Raw genomic sequence first — 20,125 nt, 5'->3', positions numbered from 1 at the left:
ATTAAGAAAACATTATTATCTTATACTCTAATGATTAAATAAACAGAATAAAATAAAATAAAATAAAAACATATCCTCATAAACTTTATTAACAGATTTGGTAGCCTGTAACTCTCCTGAGAAAGGTATGATAAAATGATTTTTCTATTATTATTATTATTATTATTATTCCTGTCATATTTGCTCAAAGCAGATGAATCGAGGAACTGATGAAGTTAGCCACTATAATTGTTTTCCTCCTCGTGTTTCTGTACAACATTCATGAGGTTTGACTGCATTATGATTATTCCTGTTCCACAATATCATTAAATTAACAATCACATCTAGTACAGGCTTCAAGATTAATGGGTACTTTCCACAAATAGGGTTCAAAACAGAGAATCGTGTCCGTCCACCTCAATATTACAGTATATGAGCTGATTTATTTAATTAATTTAAATTAAATTTCTTCAATAACTAGAATACATTTAAAATGTATTTAATGAAATGTAAAAGAAATTTTAAATGCAGAATTTTTTTTTTTAATTGTGACCTATTTTTAAATAATATTACCCCCCCCCCCCCCCAAACCCCCACATTTAACCGAATATCAATATGATTATTTTTAATTGCTGAATAGTGAAGACATGTGAGGTGCAACAGGCCAAAATCACCATTTTAAAGGCTCTTTAAAATTGATTTGTATGTTACATAAGTGTTTATCTAACATATCAACTAGTTGTTTGTCTTTATTGCTTAAAAAAAGTAACGAGACCCTTTTCATGGAAAGTGCCGATTGCGTTTCACGAAATACTGTTCCTGCCCGATTCAAAGCTTTACAGTCTAATCTAAAGCAAGTCCCATGATTGTTTCACTACATTATTACAAAATACATAATTCAGAATTTGCAACATTCTATATCGAGGTGTTATAACTGAAAAACCACAACATAACCAGCTGAATATTCCCAGCGGTTTCGTAAATCAAAATGAACAACGACGGTACAAAAGAAAAGTGCTTCTCAGGATCCTATTTGGCTTCCTCAAAAGAAAATGTCCCTCAAACTGCAACGGGACACGCATCGATCCCTCATCGACATCTCTCAATATCTCAAACCCGGACGTCTGATAGTCCCTCGGAGGAAACGTCCCGTTCGCCCGACGACAGTGGGGCCGTTTGGAAGAACAAAACTAGCTCATTCTGGCTCTTTATTAAAGTAATGGCAGTTTAAGACATCGGGTTCTATATGTGCAAACGAAATGAGTCTCGGACGAACAGCGTCAAACTCTGAATGAACGTGTCGAAAACATGCGGAGAAACGAAAGACTCAAGTATGGTGCATTTTTATAACCCCTTTAACCTATTTTTTTTTTGTTTCTTGTCAATTAATTGATCATAATTAAAGGGATGGTTCAGAGTAAAATCAACCTAGGGTCCTTTGCACCATGACCTCGAGCCAAACACCCCCCAGAAGCCTTTTTCCCCTTGGTTGAACATTATTAAAGTTAGAGCTTATTTAGAGATATCAGCCGGATGGCTTAGTGCAGGCGCTAATGGATCCAATGATGAATCTGGTAAATTACCCCACTAATAATGCCCAGAATGGTACCAAACTTCTACAGTAGTACAAATAGGTTCTGTACTCATAAAACGAGGCATTGGAAAGTTTGTAAGTACATCAGGAGTTTATTTAAATAACACTTGCCTGATGGCTAATGCTACCGCTAACCCGGACGTCGACGTCACTTCAGTGGTTTGGGAAAAGCCCGTAAAAGTCCTGGCAGAAAGCGATGCATAAGGATGTAGTGTAACGACGCCCAGTTCCAGGATTGCACTAATATTTTGTTGGTAGTACCAGTTTGCAAGTTAACACTAAGTTGTCAAACACTTCGGAAAAAATAATAATTTGTCGTTACACTACATCCTTATGCATCGCTTTCTGCCAGGACTTTTACGGGCTTTTCCCAACTAAGTGAAGTGACGTCGACGTGCAGGTTAGCGATAGCATTAGCCATCAGGCAAGTGTTATTTAAATAAACTCCTGATGTACTTACAAACTTTCCAATGCCTCATTTTATGAGTACAGAACCTATTTGTACTACTGTAGAAGTTTGGTACCATTCTGGACATTATTAGTGGGGTAATTTACGAGATACAGCCTTGGATCCATTAGCGCCTGCACTAAGCCATCCGGCTGATGTCTCTAAATAAGCTCTAACTTTAATAATGTTCAACCAAGGGGAAAAAGGCTTCTGGGGGGTGTTTGGCTCGAGGTCATGGTGCAAAGGACCCTAGGTTGATTTTACTCCAAACCATCCCTTTAAGGCGTTTACACACTGAAGAAAGCTGCGTTTGCAGGAAACATGGGTTCATACGCGGGGAAAATGCAAACTCACTCGAGATGCCAGGAGCTCGACGGATGCGGAAAAATGTTGTTTTCTCAACTTTTATCTGCAGAATTGTCGCAAACAAGGTTTGCATTTTCATCTACGTTTTTGCAAAGCTGCATTAAAATCAACGGATCTGATGAAGCATCGCCTAAAAGTCACATTTCTCAATGTTTTTTTTGCACGTTTTTCGTAAACCCTTCCAAGCATCATTCCAATTCAAATCAATAGATATACAGCTAAAATTCTCTACATTTCTTTGCACAGCTTTTGCAAACCCTTGCGTGTTTTTTTGTGTGCAATGCACCATTCCCATTGAAATCAATATATCTGAAGCTTTGTCTAATAGAATTACTCAAGGTTGGTTTGCACAGCTTTCGCAAACCCTAATGTATTTTATCTACGTCTTTGCAAAGCATCATTGCAATTAAAATCAATGGATTTGCAGCATTCCCCAAAAGTTACAATTCTCTACTTTTTTTTTTTTTTGCACAGCTTTCGCAAACCCTTGCGTTTTTTTATTTTATTTTTTGCAATGCACCATTCCCATTGAAATCACAAGATCTGAATCTTTGCCTAAATGTTAAATGTATCTAAACTTTTGCTCGAACACCCCAACAATACTTTACGTTTTTTTCATCTACGTCAACGCAATGCTCCATTCCTGTTGAAATCAATGTATTTGCAGCATTGCTCAAAGATGCATTTTCTCAACTTTTGTTTGCACGCTGCAATATCACTTTAGCATCTTTGCATCGCAGCGTTCCCATGTAAATCAACCGATCGGCAGCGTTCTCCAGTGTGTAGACGGCCTTGACGTGTGCATGAGAACGGATGCACCAGTTTTGCGGTGATCTCCATGTGGATCCTGATTGCGAGGGTTATTGTATATTGCAGGAGGAACAGCACGGGTCTTCTTTATCCGGCTGAGAGGCGTAGTCCATCTGCCTCACGATCTCTGAGAACAGTTCGTCCACCATGGTTTTGCTCTTGGCTGATGTCTCCATGAACGGACAGCCCCATTCCTCAGCCAGAGCTTGACCCTCGCTTGACGAAACCTCGCGCTCGTTGTCCAGGTCCACCTTGTTTCCCACGAGAATCACGGGCACACGCTCATACCTGTGAATGCACATGACACGATAGTGAGTGAAAGATGTGGCATTTCAGCACTAAGAGCAATAACAGTTTCCAAACAGGTTTCCCTGATTCCCTACTGCACCTTTGGCTCTCGTCTGCCATTGGTCAGGCAAACGGATAGTCCCGCCCCCAAACTCATGTCATTGGTTGAGTCAACAGTTGACAAAACAGAACAGTGTTGGAAATGTCTCATTCATTCTTCAGGAAGTCAAACTACCAATGGCTGACTTATTTTTAAACATTAAACTGGAAAATGAAAAATAATATTTTAACGTCTTTCTCTCGTTGACGCTATTTTCCGTCGATCCATGTTTCTCCTAATGATTTGAACCAAACTTCACCAAAATGGGGCCAAATAATCTTCAGACCAAGAGCGACAACTACTGGTCAAAAAGTTATAGTTATAACATTGAATTACTCATAATAATTGAACTAGAAATACAATGACCAAACAAATCTTCCTAAGCTGTACAGTGTGCATGCAATTGTCCCTAAACAAATACATAACACTTTCCAACAAGGTTTTATTAAAAAATAGTAAATAAAAATAAATAAAAATAAAATGTTTTATTCAAGCACAATAATCATCATTGCTAAAATGCACCAATATCTGATGAATAATTTGCTCCAGGTGAAACTGCTCAATGTGTTTTCTTTACCAAGATTGATGGGAGTTAATACGAGAGCACTTCACTCCAGTTATTGACCACCATCCGATACCTGAGGTCAAAATCATTAAAGATGATGCAAATGTATTTGTCTTCTTTGCAATGGTACACTAGCTCTCTCTGTGTGTGTGTGTGTGTGTGTGTGTGTACTTGTACAACTATCTTTATGAGGACCAGTTTGAGTTTTAGACCATTGGAGTGAGGACAAAGAGAGTAAAGTGAGGACATTTTGGCCGGTCCTCACTTTCTGAGAGCCTTTAAAGGCCTGTTTGAGGGTCAAGACTTGGTTTTAGGGATAAGGTTATAATGAGGTTAAGGGTCGTTTTAGGGTAAGGGTTCGGGTTAGGCACTTAGTTGTGATGGGTAAGGTTAGGGTAAGCGGCTAGAGATTGCATTGAGTCAATGAATGTCCTCATAAAGATAGATGTACAAGAATGTGTGTGTGTGTGTGTGTGTCGCGCTGATCCTGGACTGACTCTGAATCATTCCCTCCACAGACTCTGAGTCAGAGCTATTGATCTGTCAGATCCTGCAGCTGAAAAACGAGTGTCTTCAGAGAAGTGTGTGTCCGGGGCTGTTGAGTCATGAAACACACTCCCAGTGTTTAACACAGCGAGCGGAGGAGTATGCGTTTCATATCAGCTCTAAATAAAGGAAGATCATAGTGACTGTAGAGAGTGATGAAGAGTGAAGATCTCAGATCATCACTGCTCTTTTCCAGCAATCAGGATCATGATCTTCAGACCAAGTATATTTATCAAGTATTAAAGGGATATTTCACCACTGGGAAGATGAATGTGTATAGAAATTGGGTCATTTATGTAGTCGAAATGTGAAATTATTTTAGAAGTTGGTGCCTTCTAGACTGAGAAAAGCCAGAAAATGTATTTTTGGCTCATGTGGATGAAAGACTACAACTCCCAGAATGCACTTGCTTCGCTGCCCTACGAGGACACTCCCAAGCCACGCCTCCCGGTTACATAGGACAGTATCGGAGGAAATTATACAGCTAGGTGACTAGTCGACTTGAAACTGAAAAGACGGTGTTTTATGGTGAGATCCCCCTATGGGCGGGTTGAACACATGCGGGACTAGCTCCTCCTACTGGCTGTAGTCTCTCGCCTCTGGACACAAAAGCCTGAGATGTCGCTAAATGAGGATTTTTGTGTCATCTGAGGTTTTTGTCCAGACACACAATACAGAAATCTCTGGTCTCAGGGGGACATGAGGGAGGGAAGCACAGTCACTCTAAAATATACCGGGTTTCTAATGATACAAAGCTTTATGCTAATCGCTGAAGTATCCCTTTAAGAAAGAAAGCATGCAAGCAAATAAATCAATCAATAAATGTATGTCTCTTATTCTAGCATAAAAATATATACATACACACGTTTAAAGGTATAGCGGAGGATGTTTTACTTCCTGGTGGGTAGTCTAAACTATTGGTCCTCCTAATTGTCAATCATTCTGGTGAATCAATCAAACTTTTCAAAAAGTGGAGAGGGCGGGTCTTATCTAAAATTTGGAAAGATCCTCCGCTATACCTTTAAGTCTTACTTTCAAACATCAATTTTCCCCATAGACTTCCATTGTATATGCATGACTGTAAAAGCACAATTCAGTGTCTTTATAAGCAGATGGAGGTCTACAATGTTTTCTGCTTTAAGGACAAATAGGAGAAACTGGCTCATAAAAATGAAAAGAAAAATGTCCCTGGAAAGTCTTGTTTCATTTCTAGAAACACGTGGCGAGTGTCGTTTCAATCAGGAATTTAGTTTAAATGCTGTACACATCACAGAACAATATTAAATTTGATCCAAGTTGCTTTATTAAAAGCATCCTAAAGTATCCCTTTAAGTATACCGACAGAAGACGAAATATTGGCCCGTACTGCCGCTCAAAAATTTGGGCTCAGTATTAAATTGATCTAATGTTGCAAAAGATTCTATTTCAAATAAACATTCTATTCATCAAATAATGAAAGAAAAATTAAATGTATCACAGTTTCTATTAAAATATGTTTTCAACATTGATAATAATCAGAAATGCAGCAAATCATCATATTAGAATGATTTCTGCAGGATCATGTGACACTGAAGACTGGAGTAATGATGCTGAAAATTCAGCTTTGATCACAGGATATAAATTAAAATTTAAAATAAATTAAAATAGAAACCAGTTAATCAAAATTGTAAAAATATTTCACAATTTTTTATGTATTTCTTTTATCAAATAAGCGCAGCCTTGGTGAGCAGAAGAGACTTCTACCAATCCCACAGTGTATACAGTATATATTATTTGCTGTGCATGGATTGCACGATGTTAATACTCTGATTGCACGATGTAAATACTGTGATTCTGTCAGTAGTGAATGCCAACAGTGATGTTTAACAGGAGCAGGAGTTCAGTGAAGACAGCAGGGCTTCTGGAGCTCGCTGGAGTTTGATTGACACGGTTCAGCATTATTTATGAAGCACCAGACAATCACGTCTCGTTCTGCAATGGCAATGAGCATCATTCACATCATTCACATCATGTTATCACATCTAGCATTCCACCAGCCTCAGCTAATGTTCCTCGACACACTAGCGGGACGTTGCGGAGCGAGAGTGTGAACGGTGAGTGGGAGGTAAGAGGCACAGATGAAATGTCATCTATTGGTGGCGAGCAGGAGAAACGCTATTTATAGCCTGACTGACACAAGGGACGTCTGAAGTCTGAGTCTGAGTTCGACGCATGTTTGAGCAGGTCTGGGAGAGACTGTGTCATACTCATGAACATATGCTGCTTCAGCTCGAGTGTGTGATGGTGTTCACCATGCGGGAAACCCAGACTTTTAAGTTGAAAGCTTGTCATTGAACGAATTATGATGGAAATTAATCGTTATTTTGAATGCTGTACATTCAGTTTGTACACATTTTAAGCACTGCTGATGATGAAGAATAGCAATATAAATGCCATAGCAATAAAGCTGGCGGAGAAAAATACTACATATTCAGCCAGTTTATGAAGCGACACGTTCAGCGAAGTGAACTACTTTCCTCAAAACAAATATCCCATCAGTCTCAGCCAGAGCCGATCAGCCCTATACGCACACTACACAAAGTGCGTAGGGCCCCGCAAATTACTCAAGGCCCCGCCTCCCCCTCGTGTCAAAGCGCGTCAATCAATGTTTACAATATCGATGAGAAAATGAAGCGGAACTATCCTTCTGGTCACGAAAAGAGAGAGAAAACAACACCATAAGAGTTCATTGCGGCAACAGTTATCAGGCAGACTTGTGACTCTCCTCTCAAAGTTTGATGTCAGCAAAGAACAGTAGGCTAAAGTTAAGTTGATGTGAGTTGATTTATTATGTTTAATAAACGACAAAGGACAACGGTGTTTGTTTATAAACTGCAGCTCGGAAAAGATAACCGCGTCGCGCGTTAACATGCGATCATATCATATGCACGTGCATGAAATGAAACGCGCACTTTCCAGCAGAAACATCTGTTGTGAGTCAGGAGTCAGGACCAGTACAATACGGACGTGATGGCACTCCTCATTATAGTTTTAAAACAAGACGATGATTATCTAGTCGCTCAGTCAAGGTTTAGTTACAACTCTGCCCAAATGCAATATGGAAAGCAATGTATTGACATTGACTATTGATAGGCTCCATTGAATTTAAAATGTTGATTGGCTGGAGATTCTGGTCAATATGGATGCACATCCCTCAGTAAATAATAACCATCAAGAATCAAGAGTATCAAGAATTACTTTTATCATTTAAAACACAGTGACATGCTATGGCGCCATTTTAGCTTTTATTCATTCACAGGATAATTATGCATTTTTGATATCAATAATTCAATTTGTACTATTTAAAATGTGAATTCTTGATATTAAGAATGAACTTTTTACTAGTAACAATGTCTTCTGATATCAGGAATTACATTTTCGCTACAACTAGTTAAAGGAGGGATTGTAGTGGGAACACTGGGGTGTCAGGTGTGACTGTGTGGCAATGGCAAATGGTTCATGGCTCACGGGTCAGGTATGAGGGCCCCTAAACAGAATTTTGCTTAGGGCCCCAGGGAGGTCAGGATCGGCTCTGGTCTCAGCGGCAGAACGACTAACACATCTAATGTCTGCGTTTTGATCTGCGTTTAGTTTCATATGTGCTCTAAGAAAGATTCCTGCATGATTTTAATTATAATTATCATAGTTATTAAAAAAACTAATGATATGTAACTGTTATGTTTTTAAATATCTGTCTATATATACATATATATATATATATATATACACACACACAATTATTATTATATACATACATAATATTGTGATTTTAATACATTTTAATGATTTATTTAAAATGATTTCCTAATATAAAAATAATTTGAGATATATAATATTCCATAATATAAACATAATATATATATATATATATATATATATATATACAGTCAAATATATTAAAATTAAATACATATCAAATTCATTTAAAATGTAATTAAATTAAGAATATTATATATATATAAATTATTTTTTAAATGATATATATATATATTTGTGCTGTCAAATCGATTAATCGTGATTAATCGCGATTAATCGCATCTAACAAAAGTTTGTGTATATACAGTATGCGTGTATATATATATATATTATTATATTTATATACTGTATATGTTTGTGAGTGTGCGTGTCTGTATATATAGATGCGATTAATCGCAATTAATCGATATGACAGGCCTACTAAATATAATATTCTAATTTTATAATTTATAAATAAATAAATAAATAAATATATACAGTATATATATATATATATATATATATATATATATATATTATACGCAAACTGTTGTTGTTGTTCAGTCTCCTAATGCTGCTCGGCGACATTTTCCACAATGTCATGCCATGCATTATCATCTTAATGTCCAAGTGATTAAAATAATTTAATACAGTGACAAGATAACAAACACAGAAGCACTAGTTAAGTGAATGTAATTACCCTGGAGTTTAACGAAGCGCGAGCCTTTCATGACCCAAACATCTATTAGAGGATCATTGAAGCATGAGCGTCGGCTCTTAAAGACTGACCGTAGAGATTATGATGAATCCATGAGCTGCACATGCAGATGACAAGGTGCATTTACCAGTTTAGTATCTGACAGCGGCTCAATAGCTAATTATTCTTTCATGCTACCGTGCGCATGCATTGCTTATTGCCTGAAACCACGCGTCACAGCACACGCATTAGACTGAACCACACTGGGGTAATTTACAATCAAATAATGCAATGCATCAAATAGATTTAATCATGCACTTTAATGATGGAAATGGCTAAAGTTTATTGGTGTTGCTTTAGCTTGATTCGCTACAGGAATTAAGCAAGTCAAGTAAAAAAAAAAAAAAAGTGCCTAATGCAATTTATAGAGAGGAACTGTTTCGAGTGTGAAATGATTGTGATGAGGCACTGAGGGATTTAAAACACTTGATTTCACTGTCCGTCTGTCAGAAAGTGACGGCTGCATTGCTCTGTCCAACGCATTGAAGTCCTCGCCGGCGCAGTTGCCCAGTAACGGCTCGACCCCCGGCGCTTAGAAACACAAAAACAGATGTGATGTCTCCAGAGACCCTGCTGGAAGCAATGCATGCTGGGATGCTTTTGGCCAGAAATGCTGGTCAGGCCACACGCTGATTCAGAGCGAAACAAAGGAACCTAGTTGTTAATGAAAACAAAAAGGGGAACGTTTTTTTTTTTTTTTTTTAGATCCCAAAATAAAGATGTCTGTCAGAAATTACAGGCTGAGTAAAGTCCAAACTGACTGAATGAGACACAATGTTCAGAAACTAAACTGCTGGAAGAGTACAGAACATAAAAAAGGATAAAACAACATCAAAGATTAAGAATAAAGGTATGAAAATCATTTTGTTCCGTTTCCTGTGTCCATGTGTGTTTAGTTCCGTTTCCTGTTTCATGTGTTTAGTTCCGTTTCCTTTCACGTCTGTTTAGTTCCGTTTCCTGTGTTTCACGTGTTTAGTTCCGTTTCCTGTTTTACATGTTTAGTTCTAAACACATGAAACAGGAAACGGAACTAAACACACGTAAACACAGGAAACAGAACTAAACATGTAAAACAGGAAACAGAACTAAACATGTAAAACAGGAAACAGAACTAAACACAGGAAACACAGGAAACAGAACTAAACATGTAAAACAGGAAACAGAACTAAACATGTAAAACAGGAAACAGAACTAAACACACGTGAAACAGGAAACAGAACTAAACATGTAAAACAGGAAACGGAACTAAACACACGTAAACACAGGAAACAGAACTAAACACACGTGAAACAGGAAACAGAACTAAACATGTAAAACAGGAAACAGAACTAAACACACGTGAAACAGGAAACAGAACTAAACATGTAAAACAGGAAACAGAACTAAACACACGTGAAACACAGGAAACGGAACTAAACACACGTGAAACACAGGAAACAGAACTAAACATGTAAAACAGGAAACAGAACTAAACACACGTGAAACAGGAAACAGAACTAAACATGTAAAACAGGAAACAGAACTAAACACACGTGAAACACAGGAAACGGAACTAAACACATGTGAAACACAGGAAACAGAACTAAACACACGTGAAACACAGGAAACGGAACTAAACACACGTGAAACACAGGAAACAGAACTAAACACACGTGAAACACAGGAAACAGAACTAAACACACGTGAAACACAGGAAACAGAACTAAACACACGTGAAACAGGAAACAGAACTAAACATGTAAAACAGGAAACAGAACTAAACACACGTGAAACACAGGAAACGGAACTAAACACATGTGAAACACAGGAAACAGAACTAAACACACGTGAAACACAGGAAACAGAACTAAACACACGTGAAACACAGGAAACGGAACTAAACACACGTGAAACACAGGAAACAAAACGTGTGTTTAGTTCTGTTTCCTGTTTTACATGTTTAGTTCTGTTTCCTGTGTTTACGTGTGTTTAGTTCCGTTTCCTGTTTCATGTGTTTAGTTCTGTTTCCTGTGTTTCACATGTGTTTAGTTCCGTTTCCTTTGTTTAGTTCTGTTTCCTGTGTTTACGTGTGTTTAGTTCCGTTTCCTGTGTTTAGTTCCGTTTCCTGTGTTTACGTGTGTTTAGTTCCGTTTCCTGTGTTTCACGTGTGTTTAGTTCCGTTTCCTGTGTTTCACGTGTGTTTAGTTCCGTTTCCTGTGTTTCACGTGTGTTTAGTTCTGTTTCCTGTTTTACATGTTTAGTTCTGTTTCCTGTTTCACGTGTGTTTAGTTCTGTTTCCTGTTTTACATGTTTAGTTCTGTTTCCTGTGTTTACGTGTGTTTAGTTCCGTTTCCTGTTTCATGTGTTTAGTTCTGTTTCCTGTGTTTCACATGTGTTTAGTTCTGTTTCCTGTTTCACGTGTGTTTAGTTCTGTTTCCTGTTTTACATGTTTAGTTCTGTTTCCTGTGTTTACGTGTGTTTAGTTCTGTTTCCTGTGTTTCACGTGTGTTTAGTTCTGTTTCCTGTTTTACATGTTTAGTTCTGTTTCCTGTGTTTACGTGTGTTTAGTTCCGTTTTCTGTTTCATGTGTTTAGTTCTGTTTCCTGTGTTTCATGTGTTTAGTTCTGTTTCCTGTGTTTACGTGTGTTTAGTTCCGTTTCCTGGGTTTAGTTCCGTTTCCTGTGTTTACGTGTGTTTAGTTCGCTTTCCTGTGTTTACGTGTGTTTAGTTCTGTTTCCTGTTTTACATGTTTAGTTCTGTTTCCTGTGTTTACGTGTGTTTAGTTCCGTTTCCTGTGTTTAGTTCTGTTTCCTGTGTTTACGTGTGTTTAGTTCCGTTTCCTGTTTCATGTGTTTAGTTCTGTTTCCTGTGTTTACGTGTGTTTAGTTCCGTTTCCTGTGTTTAGTTCCGTTTCCTTGGTTTACGTGTGTTTAGTTCGGTTTCCTGTGTTTAGTTCGGTTTTCTGTGTTTACGTGTGTTTAGTTCCGTTTCCTGTTTCATGTGTTTAGTTCTGTTTCCTGTGTTTCACATGTGTTTAGTTCCGTTTCCTGTGTTTAGTTCTGTTTCCTGTGTTTACGTGTGTTTAGTTCCGTTTCCTGTGTTTAGTTATGTTTCCTGTGTTTCACATGTGTTTAGTTCCGTTTCCTGTGTTTAGTTCTGTTTCCTGTGTTTACGTGTGTTTAGTTCGGTTTCCTGTGTTTAGTTCGGTTTCCTGTGTTTCACATGTGTTTAGTTCCGTTTCCTGTGTTTAGTTCTGTTTCCTGTGTTTTCGTGTGTTTAGTTCCGTTTCCTGTTTCATGTGTTTAGTTCCGTTTCCTGTGTTTAGTTCTGTTTCCTGTGTTTACGTGTGTTTAGTTCCGTTTCCTGTGTTTAGTTCTGTTTCCTGTGTTTACGTGTGTTTAGTTCCGTTTCCTGTGTTTAGTTCCGTTTCCTGTGTTTACGTGTGTTTAGTTCCGTTTCCTGTGTTTAGTTCTGTTTCCTGTGTTTCACATGTGTTTAGTTCCGTTTCCTGTGTTTAGTTCTGTTTCCTGTGTTTACGTGTGTTTAGTTCCGTTTCCTGTGTTTAGTTCCGTTTCCTGTGTTTACGTGTGTTTAGTTCCGTTTCCTGTTTCATGTGTTTAGTTCTGTTTCCTGTGTTTCACATGTGTTTAGTTCCGTTTCCTGTGTTTAGTTCCGTTTCCGGTGTTTCACATGTGTTTAGTTCCGTTTCCTGTTTCATGTGTTTAGTTCCGTTTCACATTTGTTTAGTTCCATTTCCTGTTTCACGTGTGTTTAGTTCAGTTTCCTGTGTTTCAGTTAGATACCTTGGTTATTCATTGATTGATTATCAGTTTCACCTGTGGATTGTTTCATTGATTGGTTTGTTTGGTCTATTTAAGCCTGTTCTTTGTCAGTTCAGTTCTGAGGGTTTTGAGTTTTGGTTAATAAAGATTTATACTGCCGCAAAAAGATCCGCTTCTTGTTTGAGCATGAAAAAGCTCTGCAAAGTTCCAAAGTCCCTCCAGCGGGAGTTCTTCTCTATATCAGTGTCACTGTTTCTGAGCTCCCTGAAGAGCTCCATTGTAGTCTTGAGTTTTATCCGGGAACGAACACTCACAATATTCCACATTATAATAATTAATGCGCAGAATAAAGGCGCGGGGCCTGGTTGAGTTAGTTAGTAGTGTTTTAAACTGGCGGTTATGGGAAGGGGAGGGACATTTCCCAAACACACTCAAAGCGCTCGACCAATCACAACACACTGATCCAGCCGACCAGTCAGAGCACAGTGTGCTTTTCAGAAGGAGGGGCTTCATAGAGACAGAAAGTAAACATAGCGTTACTGATAGACTGGGAAGAGAGGAGCTGCAACAATGGAGAATATGAGGAAAATAATCAACATTCAAGCAGGAAAACCTGTTCTAGTATAGCCTAAAAACAACATCAAGACTTTGATAAAGGGCATAATAGGTTGTATTTAAATAGTATAAAGTACCTGAACTGATGTGAAAATACAAGCGCTATTCATCAAGTAAAAGGTCACAGTGCAAGTAAAAGGTAGAAAAGTAGCCAAACCAATTTTAAAGTCGTACAACATACATAATCACTCTCGGTGTAGAGAAATAGAGGAAATCTTCTGTTCAGAGTGAAACACAAATGAAGACAGATGAGTTCATGTTAATACGCCGCAGCTTTGCTCGCGGTCGCAGCAGTGCAGTGGAGCGAACAGTAAATTGGAGCAGGTTAAAAAGCAATCATCATCTTCAGCGGCCTTCCCGTTCCCTACACACTCTCTCCAGGACATGCTTTTCCATGTGTTTCAGAGCTAGGAGAATAGGAAAAACACTCCCACAAAACTGATTTCAGATGAGTGTGAAATGTCAATGTCTATGGGCTCAAACAGCAGGTTTCCCTCAGGAACACAATCTCATCTTCCAAGAAGGAAGGTCTCGTGGGACACAGGTACACCATCATCCAATCCACGATCACAACATTTACTTTACAAAGCTGGCATTAGACGCGCTGTTGCATTAAAAACGCCTAAATGCAATCAGATATAAACAGAAGTTGTAATGACTACAGGAAATCATAAACCAATGCACAGGTAAAGTACATTTATAATGTTACAAAAGATTATATTTCAAATAAATGCTGTTCATTTGAACTTTCTATTCATCAAATAATCTTGAAAAATTAAAATATATCACAATTTCCCCAAAAATATGAAGTTTTCAACATTGATAATAATCATTAATGTTTCTTGAGCATCATCATATTAGAATGATTTCTGAAGGATCATGTGACACTGAAGACTGGAGTAATGATGCTGAAAATTCAGCTTTGATCACCGGATATAAATTACATTTTACTATATATTCACATAGAAACAGTTATTTTAAATTGTAATAATATTTCACTATTTTTACTGTATTTTTTATTTTTAAAAATGCAGTCTTGGTGAGCAGAAGACTTCTTTCAAAGCACACACAATTAATATAATAAATGTTATACAAGTTCTGTCTGAAGGGAGTCTGAATGTCATTAACACATTTACGCATTTCCTTCAAATTAATTCAATAATGCTTTTAGATACCCATTAGCATAACACATTTTACAACATGTAAATGCTTTCACAGAATTGCACACATTTTTAGCATGGCAGATCCTGTGAAGCAGCGCACAGATTGTGTGTGGGCCGTGTGTTTAAACACCTGCTGTAGTTTAATTGAATACATGGATGTGTTTTTTAATCTAAATTCATTGAAGAGTGTTTCACATTAGACGGAAAGCAGAAGAGCGACGGGTCCGCCCACATTTCCTCTTCCCAGGGTCTCGCTGCCAAAAGTCCAGCGAGTCTTCGGGTTAGTGCGCGCTAATGCAGTTGTGATGTTTCTTTGGCTTCCACCGGCACACAATCTCATTTATATTGTGGTGAGTGTGCAAATCTCACCAGCGATACTGTAGTTATCATCAGCCGTCTCAGCATGTGTCTGCAGATTAACAACCTGTGCCAGAGCTTCACATATCTTTCTGCAGGTTCTGGCATAAAACCGTGCCAATTCAATTCATAATGCGAGAGATAAAGCTGCAAAAAATATATATAATGTGCTTAATGGCCGGGAATCTCAACATGAACTTCAACCTTCCCTCAGACCCGATTTATACATTTATCTAATGCATTTTTACTTAAAGTGATTTCACAGAGTTGTGCAAGTGTCACATCTCATATATAGCGCTCAGCACTACAATTCATTTATTTAATAATGCATTTATTTGTTTATTTAGCAAGTAAGATGCATTAATGCACAGTTGCTACAATTGCTGAACCCCAACATGCACAAAAATAACTAAATATGGGCTGTGCTTCATGCTTTATAAACTATCCCGCATCAAATCAGTCCAAGCGCAAGTTACAAAAGACTTTCAGGATGTTCTGCATCAAAGATGTCAAGTTGCAGCATTCAAATATGGCAAAATCGTGCATGCAAAAAAATAAAATAAACTCTTTATATATGATATTTTCAGGGAAATGTGCATTGATGTCATGACTTGATTACTGTGGTAAAGTGTCCGGTTACTGACCGCCACTAAACCTCTCCACTATTGTTCATAATGACACCATCAGGCGATTTTTAAGGGTGCTTTTGCTATTCAAATGCAACAGTTACTGTATTTGTCACGATCAACCACACACATCTGAATAGACAGAAAATGCCAGAAGACATTAAGTGCATAAATAAGAGCTTTTTAAAAGCTTTTCTCACTCAAGGTTCTGACAGGATAATTCAGGCCTTTCAGGTTTTGCAGCTTCAGTGATGAATCTTTTGTCTCTTTGTGCTTTACCTCACGCTCGCTTTATAATTGTTCTGTAGGTCCTGTTTATGAAAGCAGTGTGTGTGTTCAAACCTCTGTTATGAGTCAATGTGGAAAAAAAACACAAACAATACAGCATCTGTTTCTAGGCCTTAGGTTAAACTACGGAAAGATTATAACAGACGCTGCCTCCCGTTGGACTTGTTATTAACGGCAGCGTCATATTATTCCACACACACACACACACACACACACACACACACACACACACACACACACACACACACACACACACACACACACACACACACACACACACACACACACACAGTGTTTCCATCTTCTTAACTGGGAAAACCTTGGAAAGTTCACCTCGCTCAGAGAAGACAAACTACCGGCTTTACAGACTCATCAGTACCATGGTAAAATTAGGGTTCTTTAATACAGTGTGTAACATGATACAGAATGATTACTACATTTATATAACACTTACAAACAAAGTACTGTGACAGTACCCTGGTAAAATGATGGTATAAGATGCTAATACCATGGTACTTTTAATATTTACCATAGTGCATGTCAAAAAAACGTGTTTATACCGTCGTTTTCTGTCTTCTTTTACCTTTTTGTTTTTACCTTGCATTTACAAGAAAGAACTGTGGCAGAACCATGGTAAAATGACCGTATCACATGCTATTAATACCATGTCACTTCAATATTTACATGGTAATATCATCATTTTCGGTGAGTTTACTGCTTTTACCTCAAAGTACTGAAGTACACAGTAATATACAGTGTAAACAGTGGTATTGAATGCTTATCATATTAATATAAGTCATAAAAAGGTGCTTATAAAAAAGTACTGTGGTAGGCTAATACCATGGTAAAATTAAAGTATCACAAGCTACTTTAATATTTGCATGGGAGACGCCATTATTTTCTGTAGGTTTATTGCTATTCACCTTTAATTTACAAAAATAAACAAATTCAAATATTGTGGCAGTGTCATGGTAAAATTATAGTATTGATACTATGATATGCACATCATGGAGTTCAACTAGTGTTAAAATTATGGTATTAGGCGGTAATACCATGCAAAGAATACCATGGTATTCATATCCATCATTGATTATTGCAATACAATGCAGTGATTTTGTCAAAAGAAGGAGCCTCGCGTCTCTTACCTCTAAACTGACAAGCTAATATACCACGGTACTTTAATGTGTACCATGGCAAAACATGCTACGAACAACTGTAACAATGGGTAATACGGTTCCTCAAAGAACACCACGCTATTCCCATCATTGATTGCAATGCAATGCAGTGGTTTAGTGTCTTACCTCTTGACCCGGATGATCTGGTCTCTCATGGGCTTGATGTCCTGGAAGCTCTGCTGGTTGACGAGGCTGTAGACCAGGATGAAGCCCTGGCCGTTCTTGATGTACAGGTCCCGCATGGACGCGAACTGCTCGGTACCGGCCGTGTCCAGGATCTCCAGCACCGATGGCGACGAGTCCACCTCGATCTCCTTACGGTAGAAGTCTTCGATGGTCGGGTCGTACTTCTCGATGAAGGTCCCGGTCACGAACTGGACCGTGAGCGCAGATTTCCCGACCCCTCCACTGCCGAGCACCACCACCTTATACTCGCGCATTGCGCACAGAACCGAACCGAGTGACGCGCGTAAAGGAACCAGCTAACAGTGTCCGAGCCGATCAGAAGCGATGGGAAACTTGCATTGAATATCGCAGAAGTCGAGCAGACCAGAAGCCATGGCTGGCTGTGTTACACTCACCATAGAGACAAATAACAGAAGCGCGCAAAGAGCCAACGCGCGGGCTTCATGGCATCCGTAACCATGTAGAAGAGCCAGAACCCGACAGATGCGTGAAGAAGAAATCACCTCTGTGCGTGCATACAAGCGCTGAACACATCACGCGTCCCCTCCCTGATGCATCCCAGAATAGAAGATGCACACTACTCTGCATCTTACGGCATCTTCAACCGCCATACTCTCGGGTGGAGACCTTCTGAAGCCAGAACACACAGTCTCGGCGCGAGGATAGGAGTTTTATAGCGGATTGATGCTGTGAGCGTTCAATGGGCGCGGAGGAGTTCGATAAGCCACGCCCACTGTTCTTAATAAGGCAATGGTTGCGAGAGGTGGGCGGGACTTCCGCTTTTAACTACGGCGCGGTTGGTTCTAGGATGAGTTGAGCGACCAATGAGAGGCGGCGCAGGGGGCGTGTCAATAAATGATGCTGTTCCTATGGCAACAGTGCGTCGCCCGCATCAGCACCTGAAATAGAAAGCAACAGGGATGCGGCCATTGTGTGTGTGTGTGTGTGCGCACTGATGGAGGCCGCGAGTCTGCAGTGTTCATCAAACTATTTCAATACTTCCATTCATTACATCTGCAGGATTACTGCAGTTCATCAACATGCTCCGCTAACGACAAAGGCTCATTTTAAACACTATATATAGTTTTGGTATTTCAAACTGGTCAAATGTTCTGCTTGAATATCATGCTATCTTAATTTTAAAAATGCCACATATATAAATATATAATACAACGGCATTCATACATATTTCAGGAAGTCTTTATGTAACCCAGGCCCATACAGAGGAATATTGTGCAGTTCTTACCTCTTCATAAATGATCCATCTCCACATGTCAAGGAATACAGCGTTCATAAGAAAGGCTCGAGGCACATCAGATGTATAAGCATCAGCACTGGGTATAGATCCAAACAAGTTTTGTACAAGTAATACATTGTCCAAATAAATCAGATGAAATGAAACCGTTAAAGGCACACCTTCAGGAAAATGTTTATTAAACATTGATAGAGCAACAGATTTTATATGAAAATAAATCATAAAAGTGGTTTATTTTGTTCAATAATCGTATAAATGTATGAGGTGGCGACACACACACACACACACACACACACACACACACACACACACACACACACACACACACACACACACACACACACACAGTATACTTTATAACAACTATATGTTTTTTTAATAAAGTCTAAGTTAATACTTGTTCAAAACAATCACTTTAGCAAAGTTTGTACTATTTTCGGTTTATTTTGACAAATAAAATAAAAATCATTATTCTTCAATAAATACTGTCATTAAAATATTAGCAGTTTAAAAATACAGAAAAAAAAATATTTTAAAAAGTAAAGATCCCATAATCATTTAATATAGATTTAAAGTAGTAACAATAAATATTTTATTATATTATCTGATTAATATATATTTTCTGAATATGATGGTTTCATTATAAATATGATTATCTCTAAGGTGGACACCCGACTTAATATATGATATTTACCATCAAACCATCTCATGTCAACAAATGGAAAAGTCAGTCGGCTGTTTATTATCATGTTATTATTATTATTACTACCATAAATACCATACTTTTACATATTCTTCTGCTATTGAAAAACTGTTGCTTTAATTACCTTGAACAAAACTGAAAATCATTAACAATACCTTTGTCTCAAAATATATTCAATAATTTTAACGATTCCCATTTGCTACTTAAATCTACAACATTTTTAAAAACATGAAATATTAGATCAAAATAGCACAGAAGCTGTCCGCGATCAGGTCAATGATCAGCCAAATTCTATAAATACCCTATGAATATGCAAATGAGCCCCGCCTCCACTCACTCACTCAGCTCAGAGATCCACTGGTTGACGATCACACGTTGATCTGATTGGTTACAAGGTAGTTTGTGACGTCAGAAACACCAGCGATTTCAAAGCGTCTTTGGTTCACTGCAGTTTTAAGGAGGAAATACTCAGCAATGGTGTCGACTTATGAATTTTGCATATGTTAAAGCATATTAAAAACACCACATAGACACATAAACAACATTAAAAGCTTGATTTTTACCACAGAAAATCCTTCTTTAATAAAGTGCTGAGCTGAACTTTTGCGCCATCTAGTGGTTTAAACGAGAATAAAGTCAAAAGCGTCTTTAGCCCCGTTGTTCTCTAATGACTTTCCAATCCTGTGTGACTTTTATTCTTCAGTGCAACAGTTATTTCCCAAGCAATTAAAATTAATGCACTTCAAAAAGGACCATAAAAGCATCAGAA

General features: G+C 38.2%; 1 protein-coding gene across 1 annotated transcript; it reads right to left on the bottom strand.

Moving 5' to 3' along the window:
- Positions 1–2,731: 2,731 nt before the first annotated feature.
- On the bottom strand, positions 2,732–18,178 carry LOC309494525 (ras-related protein Rap-2a-like). The gene is made up of 2 exons (XM_082163959.1): positions 17,339–18,178; positions 2,732–3,485 (listed from the first exon to the last, which is right to left on the bottom strand). The coding sequence occupies exons 1-2, from the start codon at positions 17,650–17,652 to the stop codon at positions 3,248–3,250; spliced, it is 552 nt and encodes a 183-aa protein (XP_082020085.1). The 5' UTR covers positions 17,653–18,178; the 3' UTR covers positions 2,732–3,247.
- Between the last annotated feature and the right edge of the window lie 1,947 nt (positions 18,179–20,125).

This window comes from Leuciscus leuciscus (genome assembly GCF_965113295.1).
Source record: "Leuciscus leuciscus genome assembly, chromosome: 3".
Classification (NCBI taxonomy): domain Eukaryota; kingdom Metazoa; phylum Chordata; class Actinopteri; order Cypriniformes; family Leuciscidae; genus Leuciscus; species Leuciscus leuciscus.
This window is presented reverse-complemented; position numbering and strand designations above follow the sequence as displayed.